The 26,973-nt window shown below is 45.3% G+C and overlaps 1 protein-coding gene across 1 annotated transcript in view; it reads left to right on the top strand.

Annotated features, from left to right (window-relative positions):
* SNTG2 (syntrophin gamma 2) overlaps nucleotides 1-26,973 on the top strand; it is a 1,542,102-nt gene that overhangs the window by 429,549 nt on the left and 1,085,580 nt on the right. The window contains exon 8 of the mRNA XM_069605189.1: nucleotides 16,419-16,510. Within this exon, the coding sequence (XP_069461290.1) occupies nucleotides 16,419-16,510 (92 nt within the window). The remainder of the gene's footprint in view (nucleotides 1-16,418; nucleotides 16,511-26,973) is intronic.

The following is a 26,973-nucleotide window of genomic DNA, read 5'->3' as shown; positions in this document are numbered from 1 at the left end:
CAGCGAATGAAAAATAAAAAATAAGGTGCAGGCAGAAAGAACGGAAGAGTGAGAGAGAGAAAAAGAAGGAGTGAAGGAAGTTTGATTGATTTCTTAAAGATATGTCAGCAATCCAGAATTTTTAATGCACACACATCTTATACCTATATAAAATGCAGCAACACTTAGAAGAAGAACAGACTAGTGTAAACGAGGAGAATGATGAATTGAGGGGAGGTTTAAAAGATAAAATCTATCAACCCGTCTGAGTGAGAGAAAAATATGTAGCTAAATTCAAGTGTAAGGTCAGGCCTTCACCACCTGCTTTTTGAAGGATCGAAAGCTATTCACACAAGGCCTTGGGATTTTGCTGAGTGAGGGGAGATCTGCCACATTTGAGTTTTTTCCTTCTCAGGACTGGCTAAGGAGAACACAGTTGGTCTTGGTGGGTTTAAGCTTTAGATAAACACTTGTTGTCAATGTGTGAATGGTTATAAGGCATGAGTATGGGCAAGCAATATCTTGTGGGAACTTGCCCTTCACGTACAATTGCATATCATCTGCGTTCTAGTGTACTGTGACATTGCGATCATCTAGGAGTTCGACCAACAATTCTATATAGAGGTTAAAGATGATTGTGGAGAGAATGGAACCCTGAGGGACTCAACAGGGGACTGGGAGGTCTTCCAACCACATGGATCTCATCTGTATAGCCTGGTCTCGGTCAAATAGGTAGGATGTTATGAATTTTAAGGCAGTGCTAGAGAAGCCCATCATGCATGCATGGAGGGTGATTATGATATATGATATGATGGGTTATTTATAATGCGCTTAATACCCAGAGGTTTCTAAGCATGGACCTGGGGATCGAACCTGTGTTGCTCTGTGTCGTCTTGCTTCCAAAGCGAGCATGTTTCCCCTGAGCTATCCTCCCAAGTGTGTGATGTTCAACTGTATCGATCGCAGAAGAGCACTCTAGGAGGGCAAGCAGAATCAAACCCCCTTGAAGGGTGTTGTCGACCACCTGGATGGTGCCTGGGCCATTTTTGCATTTGGGACGCAATCTGGTTGGTAATCCCGGATCAGACTGAGATGCACCATTTATGTAAATAGTTGTTTAGCAAAAACCTTCTCAATGACTTTGCTGATAAACTGGAAGCACATCATCTATTGATTTTCAAGGTTTTCTAGGTTAAAGGTATTTACTCCTAGGAGTGGGTGTTTAAGCCCTCTTTTAATGTTGTCTGTGAACATATCTTTGCTGAGAGAGGTATTGACTATTCCAAGAAGAGCAGTTCAAGCAGGAAAGGTGCAAATGTTATGGATGGTGGCCTGGGGGATGTTGTTGATGTAAGAGGATGGTTCTAGTGAAACAAGCATGCATGAGAGGACCTTGGGTGAGAGGGGAGTGAAGTCAGTGCAGGGTTCAACAGCCCAACTGCGAGATATAGTGAAGGGGGTAGGATGATTTGGAGTTCTTGATGTGGAGTCTGGGAGTATCTGTCCTGTTGATAAAGCACCCTTGATAGCCTCACACTTGTCTCAGGATTGTGTACCTCTGAGTATGGTGTGGTGCTTGAACAATAGTTGACTGCTGCAAAAACGGCTTTGCTCGAGTTAGAGGCACCCATAATGGTGGTGGTGCAATGGTAGTTTCAAATATCAAGGTACATCATTTGGAACATAAGGACTTGAGAGCTAAAATGTCCTTCAGCTTGCCGGCCTTGCGGCAGCATTTCTGCAGAACCCCAATGGACTGTTTTGCTGTTGGAAAGTTTGTGACTGCACAAAGGGACATACAACTTGATTATGATATGGCCCGATTTGTTTGGAGTGAATGTATCTGCCAACTCCTCTGAGGTTTGACGTAAGGTTTCTAACAATTGGCTGATCTTCACAGAGGTAGAGAAGTTGGAAAAAGTTTCATCCAGTGCTTCTCCTGAAAAGTTTCTGAAGGAGTGACAAGCCACCATGGAATATTTATCCTGGCTCTTCTGGACTGTCAGGGAGTGTGATAAGATGAATGAGATGGCTGCATGGTCTATCCAGTCAATCACAATGGGTTCCAAAAAGCTTTGAATGGATGTGATACTAGATTTCCTGATGTAAAAAGAATATTTAGCAAATTTGTATTGTCAATTTTTTATTCAAGACACCGCTTCACACGATGAATCGCTATAGATTCTGGAGTGCAGGTTGTCAGGTCATCTAGTACTTGTGGACCTATTGGCAGACTTTGATACCCAAGGCCAGCTCATTATGCCCACATTTGGTAGCAGTGACTGAAGCATTCCTCTATAGCTCCTATTGAACGTGCTGTACACCATAAGTCGTTCATCTTGATACTAATGTGAAATAAAGAATAGGAGGTTGTCTTTAAATGAAATACTGCTTTTCTTGGACCTATAACTTTCTTTGGCTTTCCAAACAGGCTTTGCTACTTGAACTAAATAGTGCAGCTTTTGAAAAACTCACAGCGGGGGTGATATGGTGCAACCAACATGGCAGTTGCATAGTAGAGGAACTCCGTACTGTGCAGTGACATTCCCATTAATATGCCAGTGTGGCTGAAAGAAACCAGGAGTGCCAGGGGAATACAGTACACGCACTGCCCCAGGAGTCACTAGGAGAGGCTTCTGTCCTGTAGCTGTAAGTCTGAGAATGTAATCCCATTCTGAGACAACCTTTACTCTGTGGAGTTCGTCTGGCCATGTGGATCATGCAACGGCAGGATCCCTCCTTTAAGTGATTTCAATCTGGCACTTCACCAAAGTCAACGCCTAGCGTGTAATGCACAACTGAAATCCTTATTTATTTTGTTTCTAAAAGTTCTTTTATTCTGAACGATCTACCACTGATATCACGCCCCTCTCTTGGAACCCCCCTGGTCACACTGAACCAGGAATCAGGCTGGTTTGCAAAGTTAAAATATTTATTTATGTAGTTCACAATATAATCACACTATATTTAATGATTATACAATAATCACCAATGGGGTGATGTAACACTAAGCAATCTCTTTAATCACAAGGAGTAATAGTGAGCAAAATAATTCAGCACAGAAATAATACTTTTGGGTGTATTCAAATCAAATAGCAGTGTGGTTACTATTTCCCCCTGCATACCCCTCAACCCCCAACAGGCAATGTAAAAAGATAGGAGGAGAGAGCAGGTTTCAGGAATGCAGAATTCAAACAAAAAGTCAATCCCAATTTCCCCCCCAGCAACACGAGAGAGAAACAGAAATGATTGGCAAACTGTCAAAATGATTTTAAGTTATCTTCGAGAATGGATTGGGTAAAACACTAAATATGATTTAAATTGCTGACATTGTTTAAATTCTAATGGGAGCCTCTTTAGATAGTTGTAGACAAAAACTAGCAATGATTTGACACTAATAAGCAATGTGAAAACTTAAAACTGAGGTTGAGTGCAATCAAAAGCTGTTTTACACATGACAAAAATGTCCTAAAACAAAATTTGCAGCAAACTTTTCCGTGTGCGGTAATCGCAATTGTTGGAAAACTATATGGATTTGAGATGCGGTTTTTGGCTCTATGGAAAGCTGTGGATGTTGGAAAATTGAGAAAGTTATGGACGTTTTAGTGGAGGTCATTTTTCTGAGATAGGCGCAAGAATGGGAAAACAGGGAAACGCTTTTAAAGACAAATGGGATTTCTTATACTAGGTTATGACCATAGAAAAAGAGAATACCACACATGAATCTCCATCAATCCTGGCCAGGGACCTTTCATGTGGTGGATAATCAATTTCTTTCTGGGATTCAATTTATTTATTCACAATACTAATGATTTATGATTTTAGAAAACAAATAAGAGAAACTATGCGCAAGAAAAGCTCTGACAATTCAACAATACCTCTACCACTACCGGTTCAGAATACAAGAAAGGATGAGTTTAAGACAGGGATTACTAAGGACAGTACATATGCTAGTGACACAATCCTATCTATAGATACTCACGATCTGGGTTTCAAATGGAACCTCAGGGATTCTGGTCAGGAATACTGGTTCTGGGACAGACTGCTGGGCACACCGGATTGGACTGGGTCTGCAATGGATCTGGTCACAGCTCTGCACAGGACTGGATCGGGTCTGCAATGGTCCTCTGGTCACCGCACAGCACAACTGGATTGGATCTTTTGGTTCTGGTAATAATTCCTTTAGCGGGAAAGCAGTTACAGCACTGCCCGGCTGTTTCTTTTGTTCCCCTTAGATTTTGTGGGATTCTTCCTGGCTCTGGAAACTCAAGGCCTAGTTGAAAATGGTTCAACTAATGGAATGGGCCTTTCTACTTGCCAAGTTTGTGGAGTCATGAGCAAGGAATATGGATGGTTCTGCTTAAGGTTGCTACGCCAGGATCAGGATAATGGGTGAATCTGTCTGTCTTTCTAAGTCCTCAGCTTTCTCTATTTATGCATATGATAAAGGGGGTGTGTGCTGGTTTATCCTAAGATCGCTCCCTTGGGCAGGCGATTGGCTAGAGTCTCTTCTCTCACTTGATTAGAGAAGAAAACATGGTGTTGCCATGATGATGTGGGTTTATGAGTCAGAGAATCCTCCCCTTGTCCCTTTGAACATAAATTCCACTTTGTGTACAATCTTTATAACAACAACATATATAGATCACATATTTTGTGTAGCATTCCTCCAACCCTCGTCGTTATAGGATCTTGTGTCTGCTTTTGACAGGATTCTGCCCTTTTTGTCCGGAACACAATATCCAGTTTATCAAAAAATGTGTACAAATGTGGCATTGCATATGGGCATAAGAGTATGAAGTTTCCTGCTTTTGGCATAAATACATTTGGAGCAAAACTATATTTTCTGCTACTACTTACCAGAACATCCCACAGAGTCCTGGCGTCTCTGAAAACGTTCATTCAGAAATCACATTAACAATGCTGTTATTTCTATAATTTTTACAATTTTACACAGTGATTTATCAGTTTTTTAAAAATGTGTTTTTGGCCTTTGTTAAGCAGCAAACGTTGCTTTGTCTCCGCCTCCTTCTCTTGCTGGCAGCTCAGGAGCCGTCTCCGCCCAGTTCCTCCTGGGAGAGTGATTTACGACCCTTCATAATTAGCATCTCCTTGAGCTGGAGGAAGTCCATTGTCCCCTTCTCCTGCAGCCCCAAATTCTCCTCCCCTAATCTAATCATCACAGAAGTGTGATTAACTGGTGGAGTGGAGCAGAAGAGAGATGCCTGGCCTTTGTGGGGGAAGCTGCTGGACTGGTCTGATTGCTGTTATGCAGGCTTCATTTAAATGTCATTTTGTTACTTTTTTTCTTGGTTTAAAACAAACTTGCAATTTCAAAATAAGCAGCTGGAAAACTTATTCCAGCTCCTAAACCATGGCATTTAAATAGTTACAACATAGGTTACTCTTAATAACAGGTCACTTTGTTTTCAGACATTAGATTACAGTGTACAAGTTTAAATCTTATGATGCAAGCTACTGACAGCTGTTATACAGGCGGCTGCTGGTACTGTGCCGAGATTTTGACAGATTTCACAGGCAGGCACATTTTTGCTGTGAATGTTTTCATGACAAATGTAGCTTTTCTGGACATTGTCTGTTCATAATGATTTCTTGAATGAAGTGACTTGTAACACCCAGCAAGAATATTGGATGTTTTATGGTGTTTTGGACGGCATTCTGCAGTTTCAGCAACCAAGAAAATATTTGAAAAGAAGATTCTGATTTCTTTCAGCAAAGCATTGCTTTTCATGCAGGCTCCATTTTTACTTGTTGTGAAGCCCAGTGACATGTTTCAGCAGTGAGCTCTCTGTTCCACCACTGACAACATGCATGGTAGATTTGACAGTCGTCTTTTTGTGTTGCAAAGCGCAATTTCCATAGGTTTTGGCGCGCATAAGAGTTTTGCGGCCATTTTGATAATTCTGGCATCATCAGCACCCAGGGATGCCGCAGTGCAGAGCATAAGTGGGTTAATACATCCACAAAGCCCCCCCCCTCACGACTTGAATTTGACCGCCCGTCAAGGGGAAGTCGGGAGATTGGGATGTCATTCTTTCTTTTTGGTCCAAGTGGAAAAATGTGTCTGCTTCTCCCATCAGTGCTGGATCGACAGGTTCTCCTCGCTGGTTCCAGATGGGATTATGGAGCGATACTCCGGGCCCCTTGGGTCTTTCCTCCCGGTCCCCGAGTGGTCCTCCCTGGTGCTTGGAATCCTGGGTTTCAGTGCTATAAGACAAAACAGAGCATGTTTGTGGACATTTCCCCACCACTATTCATGTAGTGGGGCAGAGGCATACATTTGATATATAAATGACAATCTTTCCCGCTTGTAATTAGTACTGATTTTAGCAGGTGGAATGGTTTTTAATAGCTGTAATTTTTTAGGGATCCAGAATGTCCCCCTCCGGGTTTCCAGATGGCTCCTCTAGTTGCCGCAGAGTGTGCCTAGGATGGCATCACTTCAGCTGGTTGATGTGAACCCACTTATCTTCCCCTCTGTCAAACTGCCTTTGGGGATACGGATTTTGTAGGTGACTGGTGAGATTCTGTCTACAATTTCAAAAGGACCCCGCCAGCTAGGAAATAATTTGCGCTGTTTGGCCTTGTTCCTTTGGAAATTGTACAAGTAGACCCGGTCTTCTACTTGGTATTCTTTTCTACTTGTCTTAAGGTCATAGTGGGTCTTCATATTGTCTGCAGATCTTGCTAGATTCCGCTGAGCATAGGCAAAACCATGTTGAAGGTGTTTTCTCAGATTCTCAACATACTCATGAGTTGTGGAAGCATTTATCAAGGTCTGCTCTTGGGTTCTGTAGAGCAGATGCTGGGGAAGCACCATCCTTCGCCCAGTCATCAGCTCAAATGGCGACATTTTAGTTGCAGAAGAAGGGGTAGATCTGATAGTACAGTTCTGGTAGTAAACGGTTAAGTCTTTGCCACAGTTGTTAGAAGAATTTGGCTAGGCGAAAAGTTTGACGAATGTTTAGGGAAGGACAAGCCGTCGAAGTTAGGTAAATTTCACAAACTTCCTTTGTGGCTGAAAAGATTTCCGGACCGTGTTTGCACAGTACCTTTTTTAGTGAAGAAGAGCTGTAGCTGAGGCAGTTGTTCCTGGCAGTTCGAGCAGACCTCGCTGTTTCTGGGCTTCAGTCGTGGGGACAAGAAGGACGTCGGGAGGTTCCTGCACTGCCCAGGGATGAGGCCAAAAGCTTAGCAAGATGTCAGTTTAAGGTGTGAGTGCCTTAAAGTCCACAAGCTGGTTTCCTTCCCTCTGGCTATACAGTTTTCAACAGCACCCTGAAGAAAATTCGACCAGATGGGAATGGTGTCCAGGTGTCTTGCGAGTTGGTTGTTCCCACCAAACTCAAGGGAAGAAGTTAACGTTGAAGGGTTTCTCTGTCGATGGAGTTTCACGCAATTCGGACCTGCAGCAGGGATTCACTGGTCGTCCAGGAGTTGCAGCAGTCCTCTTCCTTCAGCTCGTCTTCGGTTCTTTCGTTCCAGTGGTCGACTCTGCTTTCCAAGTCCCAGAGACCTGCTTTTAAACAGTTTCCCCAATTCATTCTAGCCTGGCTGTCACTCACACAGCAGGGTGGCTGTCCTTGCCGGACAGTCAACCGACCAATCACACCAGAGTGTATTCAGGTCTCCCAGAAGACTAAGCACAGGGAGTTTCGGGCACCTCCCTCACATCCTGTCCATCCCGACACTCAGGCGCCAGAGGAGGGCTTCATCACTGAAGCCCGCCAAAGGCCAACGAACAAAGGGACCAAACCTGGTTTGGCACGCAGAAACAAACACAAAAAGGACCTTTCCTAAAAGAAATGGCGAAAAAAGATGACCGGAGTCTGTTTTTACAAATAGGTCTGGGGCGCCATATTGAAAAACATGGCTGACCCAATTTTTAGCTACCGTTGTTAGCGGTCGGGAAAAATCACAGTAGTTTGATCTAAACCACTGCCACCAGCCATTTAAAGTAGGGAAGGTTAACATTGGACTGTTACAGGAGTGTTTTCACTCAGGGAAAGCTAGGCAACCCCTCCAGCACTCTATAGGAAAATAGTGTGTGCTGGGTCAGTAAATTTAAAGAGACTTGCAAAGTCAATTTAACTTTACATGCTTTGGGAGACGGTAATCAGTCCCAGAGAAGGTATTTAAACCTTGGGGAGTCTGAAAGACACCCCTGTGCCACTGCACTGAAGGTGCTGTGTGACACACAGAAAAAGATGATGCCAATGGAGTTGTTTTAAAACTACATAACCAAAGAACACAAAAGTAAAACACATTGAAAATGAAAAGTTCAAAGCCTCAAAATATAGCAAAAGAGCTGGAGGGCTCTATGGTAGAGGGAATTTAGCACTTGTGTGAGAATTCTCCCTAACAGGCCCGTCCGGCAAAGGCGTCCCAGGTCCAGGGGTGGGGGGAGGCATCGCTCTCTGCAATCTTCCAGGATGTCCACGGGGGTCCCTCACTTCCCCTCACAAGCTACAGATCCAGCAGGGAGGTGGCAGGGGGCCTCACCCCAAGAGCCCGCTATGTGTGCCAAGAACAGTTGGAGCCAATCCCCTGGGGCTGCACTTCACTCGGGACAGGCCACACCCCCAATGGGGACCTCCGGTAAGGCAGTGCCTCCACCAGGCAGGTTGCAACAACTGTCTAGCCCCTCCCCCCATTGCAGGGCAGCGGTGCACAGCCCAGGCCAATGCCACAGGTGGCAGAACGCACCTCTGAGCTTGCGGCGTCCACGGCGCAAGCTCTGATGTCCAGAGCCTGCCACTACCTCCAGGTACCAGGACTTCAGGCACCGGTTCATTTGTTGGGAAACAACGTAATGCAGTATGTTTGTACAGGATTTCAGGAGCACTCTCAGTCTGCGACCATACTGCAGCTGGACAACAGCACCCGCCTCAAGGGGAGCACAGTGGTAACCATCAACATGTGAAAGACAGGTGGCATACCCCATGAAGTTGGAAGCCGCGTTGCTCAGCACAGAGTATGCTGATGCATGCCAGTTTGATCTACTGGGGGCTACAATCCAAGCATGGCAGATACTATTGAAGTGTCTGGGTATAGACCATCCACACAGTCGTAGGGAATCTATTTGGTGCATGTTAAATGTGTGGCCTACATTAAATCGTCTATAAGCGATGCCTGGTCGTGGCAAGTCTATGAGCAAATGGGAGATTTGTTTGTGGATGGAGTATATTTGACAATTCAAGAGCTTAGATAGGTTATGACTAACAACCTCATTAGTGGTGCCGCAGTATTTAGGATTTCATACTAACTGCACTTATGAGCCATAGATTTGTAACAGTCTTTTATGGCCTTGTTCAATCGGAAGTAAAGGATCTGTCCACTAGAGCCCATAGTGGTTGGGAAAACATAGTTGATGAGTTATGACGCATTGAGTGCAGACTCACAAAGGAGGTGTCACCTAAGTTTATTTTAATACGCTTTAAAATCCTGGATAAACTGTCCTACACAACTGTGATGCTGAGCAAATTTTCCCACGAAATGGTAAGCAACTGCCCAAAAGGCAATTCCCTGGAGGCAAATAACTTAAATATGTTCCGGTCATGTCTGGAGCTCTCGCATATTTGTTGGGCATTTCCACCGAATTATCTTTAATGGTGCATCTGAATGTTCCTATTAACCCTCTTAGGGCCCTGTTTGGGTGTTACTGCAAAATGGAAAGGGTGAAAAGAAGGTGTTTTAATATTGCATGTTTGTTAGCTAATAGGGCTAAACTGTTGCACTGGAAAAATAGTAATTCCACAACACTGACAACCTGGCTGCCAGCGTTGGCGTGGTGTAATGAAAACGAAGACTTGTTTATCTCACTTCAACCCGCCATGAATAGGCCCAAGGATATATGGGTGTACCTGCTTGCTCGTAGCAGTGACATCGGAGCGGTGGAGTGAAATCTACAACAGGTATACATTCATTGCGCCAGCTGACCCGAATGTATCCATTCAGTTACATGTAAACATGAACCGTGATACATTTTGTGCCAAGTAAATAAAGACATCTTTAAAAAAAAAAAGTCAGTCAGTAGACTACCAGTTCTGAAGAAGACATAAGTGTGTGTGCTAGGTGCCTTTCCCAGTTACTATACCATTAACTGTATGTATTCTAATAGAGCCTAAAGGGGATTAGTACCACCGGAAAAGGATTTTAAACTTGTGAAGGCAATGTTTTGTGCTCATCAGCACTTTCAGGGAGGCCTTTAAACATTCTTATCTTTGAAAAACAGTTTCTGGGCGGAAAGCCTGCCAGCTGGTCAAAACGACACCCTCTTCAAGACTGTCATCATTAACCATTCATAATTCCTCACAATTAGGCTTTGGGCCTCATGACGAGTTGAGTGGTATTCCGGTAGTAAATCTGGCAGAATACCACCCAACGAAATGACTGTTACTGCCACTGGGAATGGCGGATTTACCGTCAGATTACAAGTGGTGACGGTGGTAGTCCCCTTTAATTTGGAGTCCATAGGACTCCATTGGGGAATTGGGGATTTTGGTGGAATTTCCACCGCAATAATCCTGACGATGTTGCCAATTTTTTGACGGAAAGTTGGAACATTTACCTCCAGCATGATGCTGGAGATAAATCCCCCACTCCGAGGCCATACTCGTAGTATGGCGGAGCCGGAAAAGTGTCAGTATTCCATTAGCATCACTTTTTTCCCACGCCACCATACTCGTAATAAGCCTGAGAGTACAGTTCTAAAAGCAGCTCTGTCTTACCCTTTTCTGTTAATAAAATGTCTGATTTTAACAAAAATGAGTTAGACTGCTCCGGGTGTTCATCACTCCTGCCGAGAGCATATTGCAACCTTCATGAGCGGCTCCAAACTTCAAAGCACATTGGGGGTCATTCTGAGGTTGTGCTAAGGGAACAACGATGCCGGTAAAGGAATACCGGCATCAAATACCGCTACAGGCTATTCTGACCTGCCCGACCGCTATTTATGACATCGTAAAGTACGATGCCGTAAATAGCGGTCTGGGCGTGGGCACGCGACCCACCATGCCGGCAATAGCAGCATGCCGTAAAGTGGAGTAGATCACAAGGTAAGTGGACATGCAAATTACGGCTTCATGAAGGCGTTAAAAGTGCCTACCGGCATGCCGTAAGTACCGGCATCGCAGACCTACCGTAAAATGCCATGTGCAGTGATCCAAAATGCCACAGGTGCACACAATCAGCACAGGTGGAGGCAATGGAGTTTGCCCCACTACAAAATGTTCACACCCACACACCACACCCCTTACCACACCAAGATCAATACAACAGCAGCATCAACACTTCAGCTGGAGGACATGCATGCATTGCAACACCAGCAACAACACCAACGACAACAGCAGGCACCACAGAGGAGACACAGCAAGAGAAGGAGGGTGAGACAGGCCCTGCATGCCCCACCAGTGCAGCCAGCTTAACCATGCATGTAGCCCCCAATCCAAAACATCATACAGTTCCCCGTACCATCTGGACCGTGACACCATCAACACCATTGTGGACATGATATACGACTGTAAGTCTCATTGAAATATGCACCACCACCCTCCCCCTCTACTGAAGGTACTGTCGGTGCTCCACCTCAAGAACACAAAGGAATACATATCTCTACCACGGACTCCCCAGAAGATACGTGAAACAAAAGGTGGCCTCCATGCCATGGAGGTGGTTTAACGCAATCACAAACTATACGAACACAAACAGGTGGAGATGGAAGGTGACGCAAGCAAGATCATCACACATTGTGGTGCACATCATCCCGCATCAACCATAGGAATAATGCATGTCACCATGGGAAAAAGCAGTGCAGAATGCCAAAAATTGCAGAGGCTACTGCCAACGCTCACCATCAGAAAATCCTACACAACACAACAAATCAGCAAAATCACACAAACACAGCAATATGCGCACACAATGCATGAGCTACAATACGACAGAGCACACCGTGTATCATCTTGAAGATGCTACCCACACCATTATTCCATGGCACAGGACACATTGAGGGCCAAAAAATTGCTTGCATACAACCAGGGACATGTGCCTGTGACCAACGATAATCTGCCGGCATGTGTGACTAGTACAGCTGTCCATCATTATTCTCATGACATTTACCTTTAATTGCCTCGCATGCAGGTGATAGTGGCTATCCCTTGAAGCCATGGCTCCTCACCCCTGTCCATAACCCACAGAACAGGCACGACGAGGACTACAATTGTTCCCATTCCCGTACCCGTGTGGACATCGAGCAGACCTTTGGCCTGTTGAAGGCACAATTTCACTGCCTCAGCCGGTCGGGTGGGGCACTCCGCTACAGGCATGAGAAGGTGGCCAAGATCAACATGGCATGTGTCGAGCTGCACGATATGTGCATCCGCTGGAACATGCCCCTGCCCCCTGACATTGAACTGCTACCACCTGGTGATGATGAAGGGGAGGAAGAAGGCGTGGCTGAACATCTATCTATGTACAAGTCCGTGATTGCACAATATTTGTGACACACATGGCAGCAGAGGGTGACATGATGGTTGGACAGAGGGCACTGGGTGTGGGGGTACATCTACACCATGCACTGTAACTGAATAATTGACACATGCACATTGATGAATGTCCACTCAGGTATTTTTTTTCACACAACCGGTGTATTAAATGTAACAAAGTAAACTTAAGTGACAAAACCCTCAACCACCCTCACCGCCCTCCCCCACCCTCCACAACTCCCCCACACACCCTCACACCCTCCCACTCCCCCCACAACTCCCCCACACACCCTCACCCCTCTCCCCACCCCCACAACTCCCCCACACACCCTCACCTGCCTCCCCCAACCCCCTCAACTCCCCCACACACCCTCACCCGCCTCCCCCATCCCCCACAACTCCCCCACACACCTTCACCCCCTCCCCCCACAACTCCCCCACACAAGTCCCATTGAGTCCCTGAAGTCTACATGAGGCTGCCATAATAATTACTCGGCACTCCCTGACACAGGGGGCGGCATGTCCTGTCGGCGCTGTGTACGGGCCGACCTGTGGAACGGGCTCGTTTGCATGGAACTGCAGAACGATGGTGTGGCCACCTGCTGAGGTTGTGTGGTGGAATGCCCTGACTCCATGGCATCCGCGATGCGCCCTAACACCTGCCGGAATGCCGAGGCCTCCTCACAGAGGCGGCTGGTGTTGTCCAAGAAAGATCTCACCATGGAGGCAGTGTTGTCCGTAATGGACCGGCCTAGTGCAGCTAACTCCTTACGCCACTCTGCTCTGGCCTGACGGTTGTCCTGTACAAACTCACGAATGAGTGCAGTGAGCAGGTCAGCCTGCTGCGGCCCTGCGGGTTCACCTGTGGATGTATTGGGCACCTGGCTGTCATGCCCAGCCTGCTCAGCCTCCCCAACACTGTAAACTGGCCTGAGATGTCCCTCTGTGTGGTCATGGCCGGACTGCTCTGGGGTGTTGGCGTTCCCGGTATCGAACGATGATACTTGGGGGGATGCAATTTGGGTCGGGGTATGGACCACATCCATAAAATCATCCTCCATGGTTCCCCAGATGTCCTCCTGGGTGTCATCCACAGTCAGGGGTGCCGTGGCTGCCACCTCCCCAGCCAAACTAGACTCCTCCGAATGTGGTGTCTCACATGTGTCGTCGGGCTGACCAGTGGGTGGAGGTGGTGGTGGTGCTGTGCCCTCCACGGGCCTTGGTGGCACAGGTGCAATATGTACCTGCGGTGGCTAAGATGCTGGTACACAGCGCCCCCTGGCTTGTCCCATGTAGGTTGACGGCCGGTTGCTGTCCTCCTGGGACCTCTTCCGGGGTGTGGCCTGTGCAGGGGTAGCGTCCGGCCCATCGCTGTCATGGTCAGTGCCTGTGGGGGTGGATGAGAGGGACGGCATTAGTGATGTTTTGATAGGCATCATACATACATTGGGACGATTGCTCATCCACACAATTGGGGGTTAAATGCATTTGTGTTTGGAAGGGCACCTCATTTGATACATGCGTGGTAAATGCAGGCATATGTCGGCGTCACTCATGTTGGCCAGGAACAGTGCTGTCTGAAATGCATACTATTTGCTCATGCACGCTGTGTGCCTCGTGGAATTTCCTACTTTGTGTGGTATGTGTCATGTACGATATTGCCTTGCACCAGGCATCAGCATGTGTCTGTGATGCTTCGGCCTACTTTACGGGGAGTGTGTGTGTGTGTGGGCGACCATGGCGTGACTCTTCGGACTGACATTGGGGTTGACTTTCATCGGATTTGGCATAGCAGTGTTTACTTTGGACACTCACCTCCATCGCCCGATGTTGGGCGCCACACTCCATCTCGCCTACACCTTCGATGGATTCTGTCCCAATCATGCTTGCACATATGTCCTCCCATGGGGTGAGCTTTAGAGGGGAACTGGGACCTCTGGCTGCGATTGACGGAGAGGATGTTGCGCACCCATTTGCGCAGGTCATCCCATCGCTTACGGCAGTCTTTTACTGTGCATGGTGTGTTTCCCACAGCACTAGCCTTCTGGGCAACAAGTACCCAGATCTCTTTTTTTCCATAGAACTGCCTCTCTCCTCATGTTGCTGCAGAAGACTCTGGCTGCATGCTCGTGCAGTGTGTCCACAAGCATCTGGAGCTCATCCTCATTAAATCGTTCCTTTCTCAGGCGGGCAGCTCCCTTGTTCAGGGCCTTAGGCATTGTGGTCTTGGAGGAGGACATTTTCTAACGATCAGCAGTGTCCCAGGGGTCCTGTGTGCAGAGGATGGCAATGGATTGGGTTTTTAAAGAGTGCCGTTGTGGTCCTTCCCGTTCCTGTGCGATGACGCTACTTCTGGTTCTGCTTATTAGCGGTGACCGTAAATAACAGTGACCGCTAATTACGGTCACCGCTATTTACAGTCACCGCGAATGACGGATTGGACAATGTCGGTAGTGTTATCTGCGCTAAGCTTGATGCCGGTAAGGGCTTTTTGGGAGCCTTTTCGGCATGGCGCTAGATACCTTACTGGCATGGTGTAAAGCTCGTGCCCGCGAATTCGTAATAGTCCTCTATTAGCGGACTGGTGCCAGCACGGCCACTCTATTTGCGCCATGCCGGTAAGGGACGTTACTTACCTCCAAACTCGGAATGACCCCCATAATGTTTCAATTTGGCAGAAAAAAGCTTTCAGGTAAGTTGCCATCATGCTATAGATAGGCTTATTCCAATGGAGTCCTCTTGGCACATGAAACTAATTAAAAACTTCACATCTGGGTTTCACATCCTTTTCATTATTACAAATAGGCAAGAGGAAGCCCAACAGCTGCATATTTCAAGTCGTCCCCTTCTGCTGCTATACCTGGGTGTCTTCTTCTATCACATACAAGTGTACCTTTTCTTAATGAGTTACTGAAAGTAAATTAAAAGCAGAAGAAAATATACTCAATCCGGCATTCTACCATATTGATTATATGTGTGCTTCCAGCAATTAATCACTAAGTAACTCAGGACACTCTCTATCACAAACCTGCATACGCTTTTCTCTCCCAACTTCAAGGAGCCTTCATAACAATATTTGACATGACGTATTTGAACAAAGCGAGGGTCCCTTAATGAGGGTGGTGGGCCACCAAGGGGCATATCGGCATTAGCACCCGTGTAGTACGCAGTACGCTACACTGGTGCTAATGGTTTAGAAAATAAAAGAAAAAGTATTTTCTCTCTGTAAACGGGATGCCTCGTGGCGTCCCATTCTCGGAGAGAAAATCCTACACCAACATGACTGTCATGGAATTGGAAGGAAGGGCCCATCTTCCGTTTCCATAGTGGCCACACTGGTTCGGGAGGTGACAGGATCTGCAGTGGTGGATCCCTGCCGCCGCAATCAGTTAAGTGGGATGGAGAAGGAGAGGAGAACAACAATAAATACAAATAAAGAAGGGTCACCGCGGCGGAAGGTGGCAGGTGGGGTAACCAGCCATCAGACGGCTTGGAACACGGGCTGACACTAGTAGTATAAGCCTGCGTTCCGAGCACCCTGATTGGCTGGTGCTAATGCTACATATTGTTCGGTAGCAATTGAGGAAGTGAATTTACTCACTAGAAGAATATATCACAATATCATTAACTTACAGGACAATATTTACCTATCCTCCTACCTCTGTATTTAATGGAATTCATTGATTTTCGTATAAGCATCTGAGCCAACATTGCAAGTTAAAGGGCAGAAAATAAGGTCAATTGAGGGTAAACAAAATCTTATCAATAAGGCAAACATGTACATATATAGTTGTATATATATATATTTGTTCTATAGTTAACTGTTATGAACTGTCAATGCATACTGAAATGTCCACTGTCATTTCTTACAGAAATGTAACTATACAGTCTACTTAAAAAAAACTATGTATTACAGATTTCTTTTGAATTCTATAGGTTCACCCATTCCAACTAGTGATCACAGCAGTGGCAACTCATCACCTCTCTTTGACAGTGGACTACATTTAAATGGAAACTCAACTAACACAGTATGTATTATCAATTGTTGTCAAATCCATGTTCACATTATCTATTTGGTTCTCAGATCTCACCCAAACTGTTTTGACAAAGTGAATGACCAGTCCAAAAACTGACTTGAGGAGCCAGCAGTAGACAACTTGGCACCCAAACCTATGCACTCTCTATCCAAACTCGTGTTTACTCATCACTTATGATTGTGTATAGCATACTTTCTATGAACCTTAAAAAAAACATGGGCAGAAAGGTATTTTAGCATAAATGTGTTTCTTTCTGAACTGATGTTCACGGTGGTGGATTCAAAATTGCCAGCTGCTCTCTGCTTATGACATTGGAGCTCCATTTAGAAAGTTTCTTTCAACTGTAACAAACAAATAATAAGGCTGCTTAACATGAAATAGGCGATGCTTTTTGCATGGAAAATGCTGGAGATACAAGTGAGAAGTGCATTCTTTGTGATTTTGATAACACAAGTCATGAACAGGTCTGTTTATTACAGCATGGTGGACAGTTTTCATTCATGAACACAGAACACTTCAGAAAGAAATAATTGTTTAAAGACAATAAAAAGAGTGAAAGAAAGTGCATTCAGTTTAATGTTAGAGTTTGTGTTGAGGTTGATGGACATCTGATCACAAGATGTTATTTTTTACAAAATAATGAGACAATATTAATATTGACAACTGACGACTTCCTATTTATAATGGCAGAGCTTTTCACAGGATGTTTTACACCCACACCTTGACAATAAGGTCTAATATCTAATCCGAAGTATACCAGAACATCTTAAAGTAAATATGTCTGGAGTTCTGTGCTTTCGATTTTTCCATTATTTTCTGGCACGGTATCATATAAAATACCTGCATTGTTGCATGGATGGAAGTGACACTTACGCTGTGAGTAGACATTTCATGACAGTTTTCCTCATACTGCTGGAACGTTTCACCTAAATCAAGATGTTAAGAGAGGGTGACTGGAATATCAATATGTTTCCTGTCTATAGGATTGCACATGGACCTGTGCACAGTTGTTAAGAATCTGCTATGAATGTAACTGCCTTCCTGATTAGGCCTGAACGAATCTTTCCATATGCACACCAAACCATTCGTATGTTTAGTGGAAAATTGGGTCTGACGTTTATCCACATGGCATGAAGGGGGGGGGGCATGTGCCTGCAGCTCATGTTGTGCATTAGGGAGCTGCCAGAGGGGGAGGGGGTTGTTGCTGAAGGCAGGCTTAGAAAAGGGAAAATAAAATGGCGTGTATTTAAAGTAGTACAGTAGGCAGAAGTGCAGGGAAGAGGAAGTTAGTGAGTGAGGACCCAGTCAGAGATTTAGATGTACTGGTGGATTTGCATACACAGTGCAGTGTGATGCATTGAGTGCTTTGAAGAGGGTGAACAACAAAAGTGCCATCACCAGTTAATACAGGATGTGGGATGCAGTCACTGTCCATCTCTTCAAGTGAGTGAGTGGAAGAGACACATGACATTGGGTGGCACTTTAGAGGAGGGGTAGGGAATCACGGAGGACAACTTGTGAGGATGATAGACTCACTAGATTCCCCTGTCAGGGAACAGCAGAGATTCAGGGAGTCAGTATCTGTCTCTTGGAGAACGTGGATGTGGTGTGTGCCATTAGATGACACCTGGGACGAGGAGTGAGCAGAGCAGGGAATTCCAGAGGGCAGCTGGGTGGGAGCAGCAGGGATTCAGGGATGTGGGTGACACAACACTCTGTAAGTTTACGACACATTTCAAACAGCATGTCAGCATCCAAACGAGAAGAGGCACCAGGAGAAGTGCTGGTCGTGTTTTCTTTCCCTGCATCATCACTTTCTATGTGCACTGGGAGCATGAGGGGCAGCATTGTATGTAGTCAATTGAAGATATCAAAAATTCACATTTCACTCGTCCTATGTGACTCTTGGGTTTATCAGTTTAAGTGAATGCATTGGTATTGGACAATGATAATGAACATCCACCTGGAACAACAGTGAGGTTGCACATTCAGTTCTGTCAACTATCTCCTAGGTAGAAAGGTGAGGTGTGGGAATCATATCCACCAAACATCAAGCAAGAACAGCAGATAAAGTAATATCACTGTGGGAGAAGTTTTAAAATCCCAGCTCTGCCATCTACTTACAAGTTAGGTAACAATGATGATGACAAGATGGATGATTACCAAGGCCATGGGGCTCATTCTGAGCTTGCTGGTCCGGAAACAACGGTGCCGGTAAGCTTACCAGCAGCGCTGTTTCCAGACCGGCATATTACAGGCTGCATGCCGGAGTTGCTGTGCCTGCCGCCCACAGTGGCAACGGTATGCAGACTGTCACGGAAGCACAGACACCATTAACAACGGTGCCGGTGCTTCCATGTTCTCCATTCCCATAGAGTCCTATTGGACTCTATGGGAATGGGGAATTACAATTTACCGGTGCCTGACTTTCCGGACAGCCGGGGTTGTAATCCCCCGGTGTTACCAGCAAGTCAGGGGCCAGTAAATATTTACGGGTCTGGCGGCAACCTGCCAGTAGTACAGGCACAGTTACCGCCAGACCCGTAATGAGGCCCAATGAGTATTATCTATCTGTGCTGCTAATGGAAAGCACCAACACCAAGGAGAGTGATGAGGATGACACCACTGATGCAGAGGATACTGTATTGGTAGGAACCTGAAGCCACCTGTGTATAGCCTCTTTGGAAAACATCCTCCCTTTTCCAGATCATAAAGCACACCATATCATTATGTTGCATCTAGAACACCATCAGCATGATTTCATTCATTGTGCTTATATAAACTCAACCTGTGAGGTATCACATAACAAAAGTCAAGCGTGTGGAAGGATTTCACTCAGCAACTGAATATGGCCACTTGCACACACAGCTGGAAAGTGGTGTGACAAGTGAAGCCAGGGACTGCAGGAACCAACTTGGGTAACACATATATATGGGCCCATATGCTGCAGCACTATGTGCAAGCATGAGAAGCACAGGGACATCATTTAGAGGTCTCCAGGGGTCGCAAGTGTGACCCTTCTCAACTCCTGTGCGACCCCTGGCTCTGCCTCTGCAACCCCTTGTTATGAAGCGACCTCGAATTTCCAAACGAAATATTTTCTTTTTGAAATCACTCTGACTTCAAAAAGAAATAATTTCTGTTTCGTTTTTTCATAATGAAAATAATTTCTTTTTGAAGTCTGTCAGAGTGACTTCAAAAATAAATTATTTCATTTTAAAATTCAAGCCCTCCACCCCAGGAAATGGAGACCTATGCTCTTCTGCTGTGCTGCGCATGACCGAAACCAGAGCTGGTTCCTTGCGTGCATGCTGGAATATGGTGGCCAGAGGCCTGCCTGCAGAGGAGGGGCAAGGGATTTGGGAAGGTAAGGAAATGTGTTTCTTTTAAGAGAAAGAGAGAGAGAGAGAAAGAGAGAGAGAAAGAGAGAGAAAGAGAGAGAGAAAGAGAGAGAAAGAGAGAGAGTGTGTGTGTGTGTGTGTGTGTATAATATGTGTGTGAATATATCATGTAATGTGCGTGAACAAGTGCATGATATTTGGGTGGCTGGGTGTGTGTTTGAATGGTGAATGGGTGCATGTGTAAATGAGCAAGTGGAAGTGTGTGCTTGTTGTTAGGCAGACTTATATGCAATACCCTTTGGGAACACCACACACAATTAAGACTACAAGTGACAGTACAAATTCACCTTTGGTACAAGCCTGTACTACATAGTAAAGTGGTAGCGATGGCTGAGTAGCCAGACTTATCTCAAGAGCAAGTGAACAGTATCAATAGTTGCACAAAGGACAGCAATTACTATGATTCAAACAAACACTGACTCAAGGTTTCTGAGTAAAAGAATATACATTTATTTACACATCAGTTGTATAACATTTCACTAAAGTAACGCCGTTTAAAAATCACACTCTTAATACACCACACCACTCCCAATAGGTTCCAGACAAGTTAAGCCCACAAATGAAGTGGGAACAAAATGGCACTCCAGAAATTTAAAATGAAGGGAAAGACAATGTTAGGCAGAAATTGAACAGCACCAACAGGTAGGTAAGCAGGGCAATCGAGAAAGAGGAACTACAGTGATGGAATCAATTAAAAAAGGCTTAAGGCCAAAGCCAATAGGACAAAAGTCTTTTGCTCAAGATCACAAAGCTCAGGGTAGTTTGCGGTTAAGCCTTCGTCAAGAGATCCGGGCAAAGTTGTTCGCCAGAAAAATTAGGTTAAAGAGTAGAGAAGGACAAGCCCTCGGATTGGAGAAAGATTTCAAACCCTTTCACCATGGCTGAACGAAACGATCAACCGGATTTGCACAGTACCGTTAAATGGAGAAGAAGCTGTAGCTGAGGCAGACGTTCCTGGTAGTTCCTTCAGGCTCACGGTTCCTGAAGCGACTTTCAGCCTGACATGAAGTAGGAAGACTAGAGGGTCCTGCACTACCCAGGGAAAAAACCAGCAGCAGAGCAAAGCAACGAATAAAAGGTGCGCTCCTTAAAACCCAAGCAGGGTCCGACCTAAATGGCTATCCGGCCCACTTTAGCTCTGTACAGCAAATTCGACCAGAGGAGGGAGTCCTGGCTTGTAGTTTGGGCGAACTGGTTGGTCCCACCAGCTCAGGGAAAGAAGATTCCTGGAGGATCTTCTCTGTCGGAGTTTGAGGATTTGGACCTGCAGCAGGGCTTCACCGGGTGGTTCAGTCATGGTAGGGGTCCCCTTCCGTCAGCTCCTTGTCGGTTCTTTCATTCCAGGGGTGACTCTGCCTTTCCAGACCCAGAGACCTGCTTTTTATGCAGTTTTCCCCCATTCACACAGCCTGGCTGTCAATCACACAGAAGGGTGGCTGTCCTGCCGGGACAGTCACCACAGTCAATCATTTCAGAGTGCGACATGGGTCTCCAAGGAGACCCTGTGCAGGGAGTCCTAAACCCCTCCCTCACATCCTGTCCCCCCAGACATACAAGCGCCTAAGGAGGGCTTCTGCATAGAAGCCCGCTTAAAGACAGTGAACAAAGGAACCAAACCTGGTTTGGCGTGCAGAGTAAAACACAAGAACGACATTTTCAGCAAGAAATGGATACTAAACCCAGCCGGAGGCGAAATAAAACACATATGGTCTAGCGGGTTTAAGTTCGAGGCTACCAAGATAGCCTAAAACAATACCAAGGTTATTTAAGATAACCGCGGTAGGAAAAATAGGGTGGGTACCACTGCCACCAGCCAAGTCTTGATGAAAAGGAGTGAAACAATTCTCCAAGAGAAACAGACAAAAAGGGGCAAGTATTAACCCTTTCCAGTACTCTATGTAAGGGTGTACTGGGTCTGTGGATTTACAGAGGATAATACAGTTAATGGTAACTTTATATGTTCTGGGAGACAGTAGTCAGTCCCAGAAAAAATCGAGTCTGAGTTGGGAAGTCTAAAAGACAACCCTGTGTCACTGCACTGAAGGTGCTGTGTAACACACAGTAAAACGATGATGCCTGTGGAGTAGGTGAGGCTCCACAGTCTATGAACACAAACATGTTAAACACACACAGCAAAAGACATCTAAGAGTGGGAAAAAAGGCTCACACTCTTACCAGGTGAAAAAAAAAAAAAATCCTAGAAATCCAGCAAAGCTGCTGAGGTAAGGGAAATGAGCCATTCTGGAGAATTCTCCCTAACACTCACCTCCCCAGAATAAGGGACAGGATGATTTAATCCACTCATGGATGAATTTCTACCTCTAGTTGGTTAAAAACATCCTAGAGAGACCATCAGCATTTTGGTGGTGACATCCTGCTCTGTGCTCAATGGTGGAATCAAACCCCTGCAGGCAGATTGACCATCTGAGAAGTTTTGGGTTTTCCCTTTTCATTTGCATTAACCATCTCAAGGGTTGGTGGTCTGTCTGAATCACAAAAGTAGATCCATACAAGTATGGTCTAAACCTCTTCAGAGACCACACAATGGCCAAACATGGCCAAACATTCACACTCTATGGTTGTCCACCTTGTTTCTGGTTCCTTCAGTTTCTTACTGATGAAGCAAATGCGGTGCTCCCTACCTTTCTCATCCAGTTGACTAAGGACTGCTCCTATACCTATATTGGAGGCATCTGTCTGCACAATGAAGGGTTGGTGATAATCAGGAGCTCTTAGGACTGGAGCTTGACAAAGGGCTTTCTTTTGGTTTTCAAAGGCTTGAGTACACTCCTCATTCCATCTAAACTTTTTAGGGAGTTTTGGAGAGGAGATCACATTCAAGGGAGAAGCTATGGTCCCATAGTTCTCTATGAAGTTCCTGTAGTACCCAGCGAGACCTAGGAAAGCTCTAACTTGGGTTTGAGTAGTAGAGATGGGCCAGTCTTGTACAGCTTGTACTTTGCTAGGCAACGGCCTTATTTCACCTCCTCCTACCTCGTGACCAAGGTAGACCACTTTGCTGTGACCAATTTTAAATTTGCTTGCCTTTATGGTCAGATGGGCCTGCTCAAGAGCCTGCAAAACATATCCTAAGTGATCAATATGTTCTTTCCATGTAGGGCTCAACACTGCAATGTCATCCAAGTGTGCCATGCAGAAGTCCTCATTCCCATTCAGAACTTGATTGACCATCCTTTGGAATGTAGCAGGTGCATTCTTTAGTCCAAAAGGCATAACCTTAAACTGTTAGAGGCCTGCTGGGGTTGAGAATGCAGGTTTCTCCTTGGCATGGTCTGTCAGGGCTATTTGCCAATAGCCTGATGTCAGATCTGAGGTACTTGGCTGAACCAAGTCTATGCACCAGTTCATCTGTCCTTGGCAAAGGATGGGCATCCGTCATGGTGACTACATTTAGAGCTCTATAGTCCACACAGAATCTCAACTCCTTGGATCCTGCCTTTGGTACTAGAACAACTGGTGTAAATCTAGAAATAACCCTAACCAAGTATAGAAGGTATATTAGGTTGGCCGAAAACCAATTCCATCACATGGCCAACAACGCGAGCGTAGAATCGTCAGTAAAACCACAGGGCGTCCATCTTGTGTAACATCCGTATTTGCTTTTTTCTTTTCTGTAAAAATGCTTTGCAAAACGTATTATATTCTGAAAGCTCATACACGGTACAAGGCCACAGCTTGCATGTTGAAAGATCAGCCCAGACAGGAATGTCAAACAGTACAGAAATACATTGTTTTCCTCCCTCACTGAGTCCTTGAAAGCAAGCAGAATCAGCATTAATCAATGGCCCAGGTGCCGGCCTGTCTCACTAAAGCTGTAGAAACAGGTAGTTATAGCATGAATTATACTCATCTAGCAGTCCTTCTTCGCGGATCTTCCCTAGAACAGGCTGACCCCTAGTTCACCAATAGAAACTAGTAGATAACGTGCTTTGGAATGTGTCTATCTCGCGAATATGATATCCTTGCTGAACAAGTGCTTTATGTTCTGTATAACAAAGAACTATGTCTACAACTATTGCTAAGTATAATAGATTGAGTAAGAAACTTGTCATAATGTGTCATATTTGTCATAATTGTCAATCACTGAACCCTAGCTGAAGAAGATACATTATGGGCGGTTCTGATGTGCCTTGAAGGCTTCGTTTTTTATATACGTAACTGTTTGAATGATGTTCGCTCTCTTGCGTCTCACGAGGTCTGGGTGACACACGTTGTGAGACGTTAGACCCAGTCGGCCGACTGAGCATATTTTGCAATAAACCATAGTACTTGGAAAATCGAGCCACTAGTATATGGTGATTGTGCTTTAGTTTCCATATGCAGAGGGTCTTCAGGGCCTAGCAAAAATGGCGCCCGAATAGGGACCCTCCCCCTTTTGCTCCATCATAAACATTAAGTTTGAAGAAGGCAAAAACGAATCGAGGACGAGGCTGTTGAGCCGGGACCGAAAGGTGTTCGGGGCGCCACTGTAAAAGTGATGGGAGACTCCTTTGCAGATCTGTACACAGCCGGTCCCTGATCAACGAGCAGCGTCCAGAGAGCATCGAGGCGAGGGTCCCGAAACGAGGCAGATTGAGCCAGATGCGCAGTCACGACGATTCTTGGTTGCGTCTGTAAATGGACGAATTGCGTCTTGAGTGACAAACTGATTGATCAGGTGAGTCGTGCCCCGATTCTTAATCGCCCTGATATTGATTGAGTGTTGCTCTTGCAAGATCAAACGCCCAGGGTAAGGTACGAGTAAAGATCAATTAGGCCTGGGAAATTGTCTTCCTGTCTAGTGGGATTTTTCCACTGCGGTAGACAATCTTTGGAAACTGTCTGGGTCGCGCCACCCGTAGGGTCGCCAGCGTTTGAAATGTATGTGAAGTATGGAATAGGGGCAATAATATTTAATGCAATTTGGCATAAGCCGACCTATGATGGGACTTTTGAATTGGCACGTATAAGAACACTTGGAATCAGTATTGCTACGCAAGAAAGCACGCCCAGCGGCATTCGATGTCGTGAGAGACTGGAGGAAGGAAGCTAATCTCCATCTGAGAAGTAGGGAGAAACATGCACGTAGACACAAATCAAACACAGAGAAAGCGCTAGAACTTGATGAGCTTAACGTGACAGAGGATCTAAGACGAATGGACAGGGCCTTTCAATTAAGGCGTACAAACAATATATCCACAACAAGATTTGCATACATCAGATGAGTTAATAAACAAACTTCTGAATGAATGAAGAAATGAATGTCCTCAAAGTAGTATTGACCCTATTGCACCTCTACCCATTGCTACTCCACCTCAGTTGCCACCCCCACTCCCGTTGTTCCATCTGCACCATCTCCCCCTGTGCACGTGACACAATTTCCCCCACTGCCGAGAGAGCGTGAATTAGCTTAGCAGCCGCCGCAGGAGGCAGTTCTACAGAGGTGGGGCCTGCGCTAAAGGGAAGCACTAGAGTAACTCATAGTACGGTTAGTAAAGAGAGAAAAGAGCAGATGAAAGAATGGGCAGAAACGTACATTGAAGGCAACAACGAGGGATCCGTGCAGAGTTCCATGTATGACTATAAGAGGCTTGGCGAACAACAGGTATTCTTAGAATGCATGGGGGAGTATCTTGTGGAGGATAGGAAAAAATGGACTGGTACATTGGCACTGCAGGAGTTGTGGGATCTAAATGTTTTTTCTCGTATGTGGGATAGTGCGTCGGAAATACAAGAACATGTAGACCAGCTATTTGTGTTTAAAAGTGAGCTTGATCAATTGACTGAAGACATGAAAAGAGGGAAACAACAGGTAGTGCCATATGTCCAGCAGCGATTCTTGACACTGTTAAAACCTATTAGTGAAGAGATGAAAATGTGTATACGAGAGGCGCTTAGATGGATTACGGATATCACCATTACCCCAATAGAAGTGCACGATACGTTTAGTCAGTATAAAGTAGAGATGCAGAGGAAGGTATTGTAGGTAATGGTTGAGTATTTGCAAGATGAGTGTTTGAAAAAATATATATGTTGCCCCCCTGATTTAATGACAATATACAAAAGAGCATTTTTGCCTGAAACTGGAAAGGCTGCCTTCTCTCTCGATTTAGCTTTATTGCTTAGCAAACGAACAGATGAGGAAATACCTAGTTTACAATTGCCTATGAGAGAAGAGCCCCCTACGTTTTTCCCGAAAGTAGAGATTGCTGCCGCTGGTGGAAGTCCAGCGCGTGTAATAGAAGCCCATTATACTGCACAGTTTGTGCATGTCCCTTTTTCTAGACAGGAGGTAAATAATATTAAGCAAATGATCACAGATCTTAGACCAAATCTGGCGGGATTCTATAAGGAAATTGAGTCTTTTGTGATTTGATGTGCTCAAAGCTGCATTGCGTTCAGCTCCAGTTTTGGGCACACCAAATTATGGCAAGAGTTTTAAGTTATTTGTGAATAAGAACAATGGTTGTGCTTTGGCTGTCTTGACCCAGGAACAAGGAAGAAGAAATAGACCATGCAGTTATTTTTCTTCCGCGCTGGATCCTGTTGCATGCACTTTGCCACGCTGTTTGCAAGCTGTTGCTGTGGCTGTCGCATCAATAAAACAAACCGAGGGGATGGTTATGGGTCACGCGTTAACCATAATGGTGCCTCACACAGTAGACGTTCTTTTAAATAGAGCGCAGACGCAACACCTTACATGAGCCAGGCTGACGAGATATGAAATAGTTCTATTTGCACCACATATCCAAATTATGAGGTGTTGCGCTTTGAATCCGGCTTAGTTAATGCCTCCTCCCAATGAAAGAACGGGTGGAAAATAATTCCCCCATGATTGTTTAATGGTTACTGAACAAGAAACAAAAGGACAAATTGATCTAACAGACACCCCACAGAAAGAGCAAGACGGAGAACTGTTTTGTTTCGGTTCTTGTTTCAAACTACCCGATGGTACATCAACTGCTGCATATGCCATCACGACACTAAAGAGTATTGTAGAGAGCAAAAGAATTCCATACAATTCAGCACAGGCTGCAGAGATAATAGCGTTAA

Source organism: Ambystoma mexicanum, chromosome 4p, assembly GCF_040938575.1.
Source record: "Ambystoma mexicanum isolate Mex_15411 chromosome 4p, UKY_AmexF1_1, whole genome shotgun sequence".
In the NCBI taxonomy this organism is placed as follows: Eukaryota; Metazoa; Chordata; class Amphibia; order Caudata; family Ambystomatidae; genus Ambystoma; species Ambystoma mexicanum.
The sequence above is the reverse complement of the archived record's forward strand: the minus strand, read 5'-3'. Positions and strand labels throughout refer to the sequence as shown.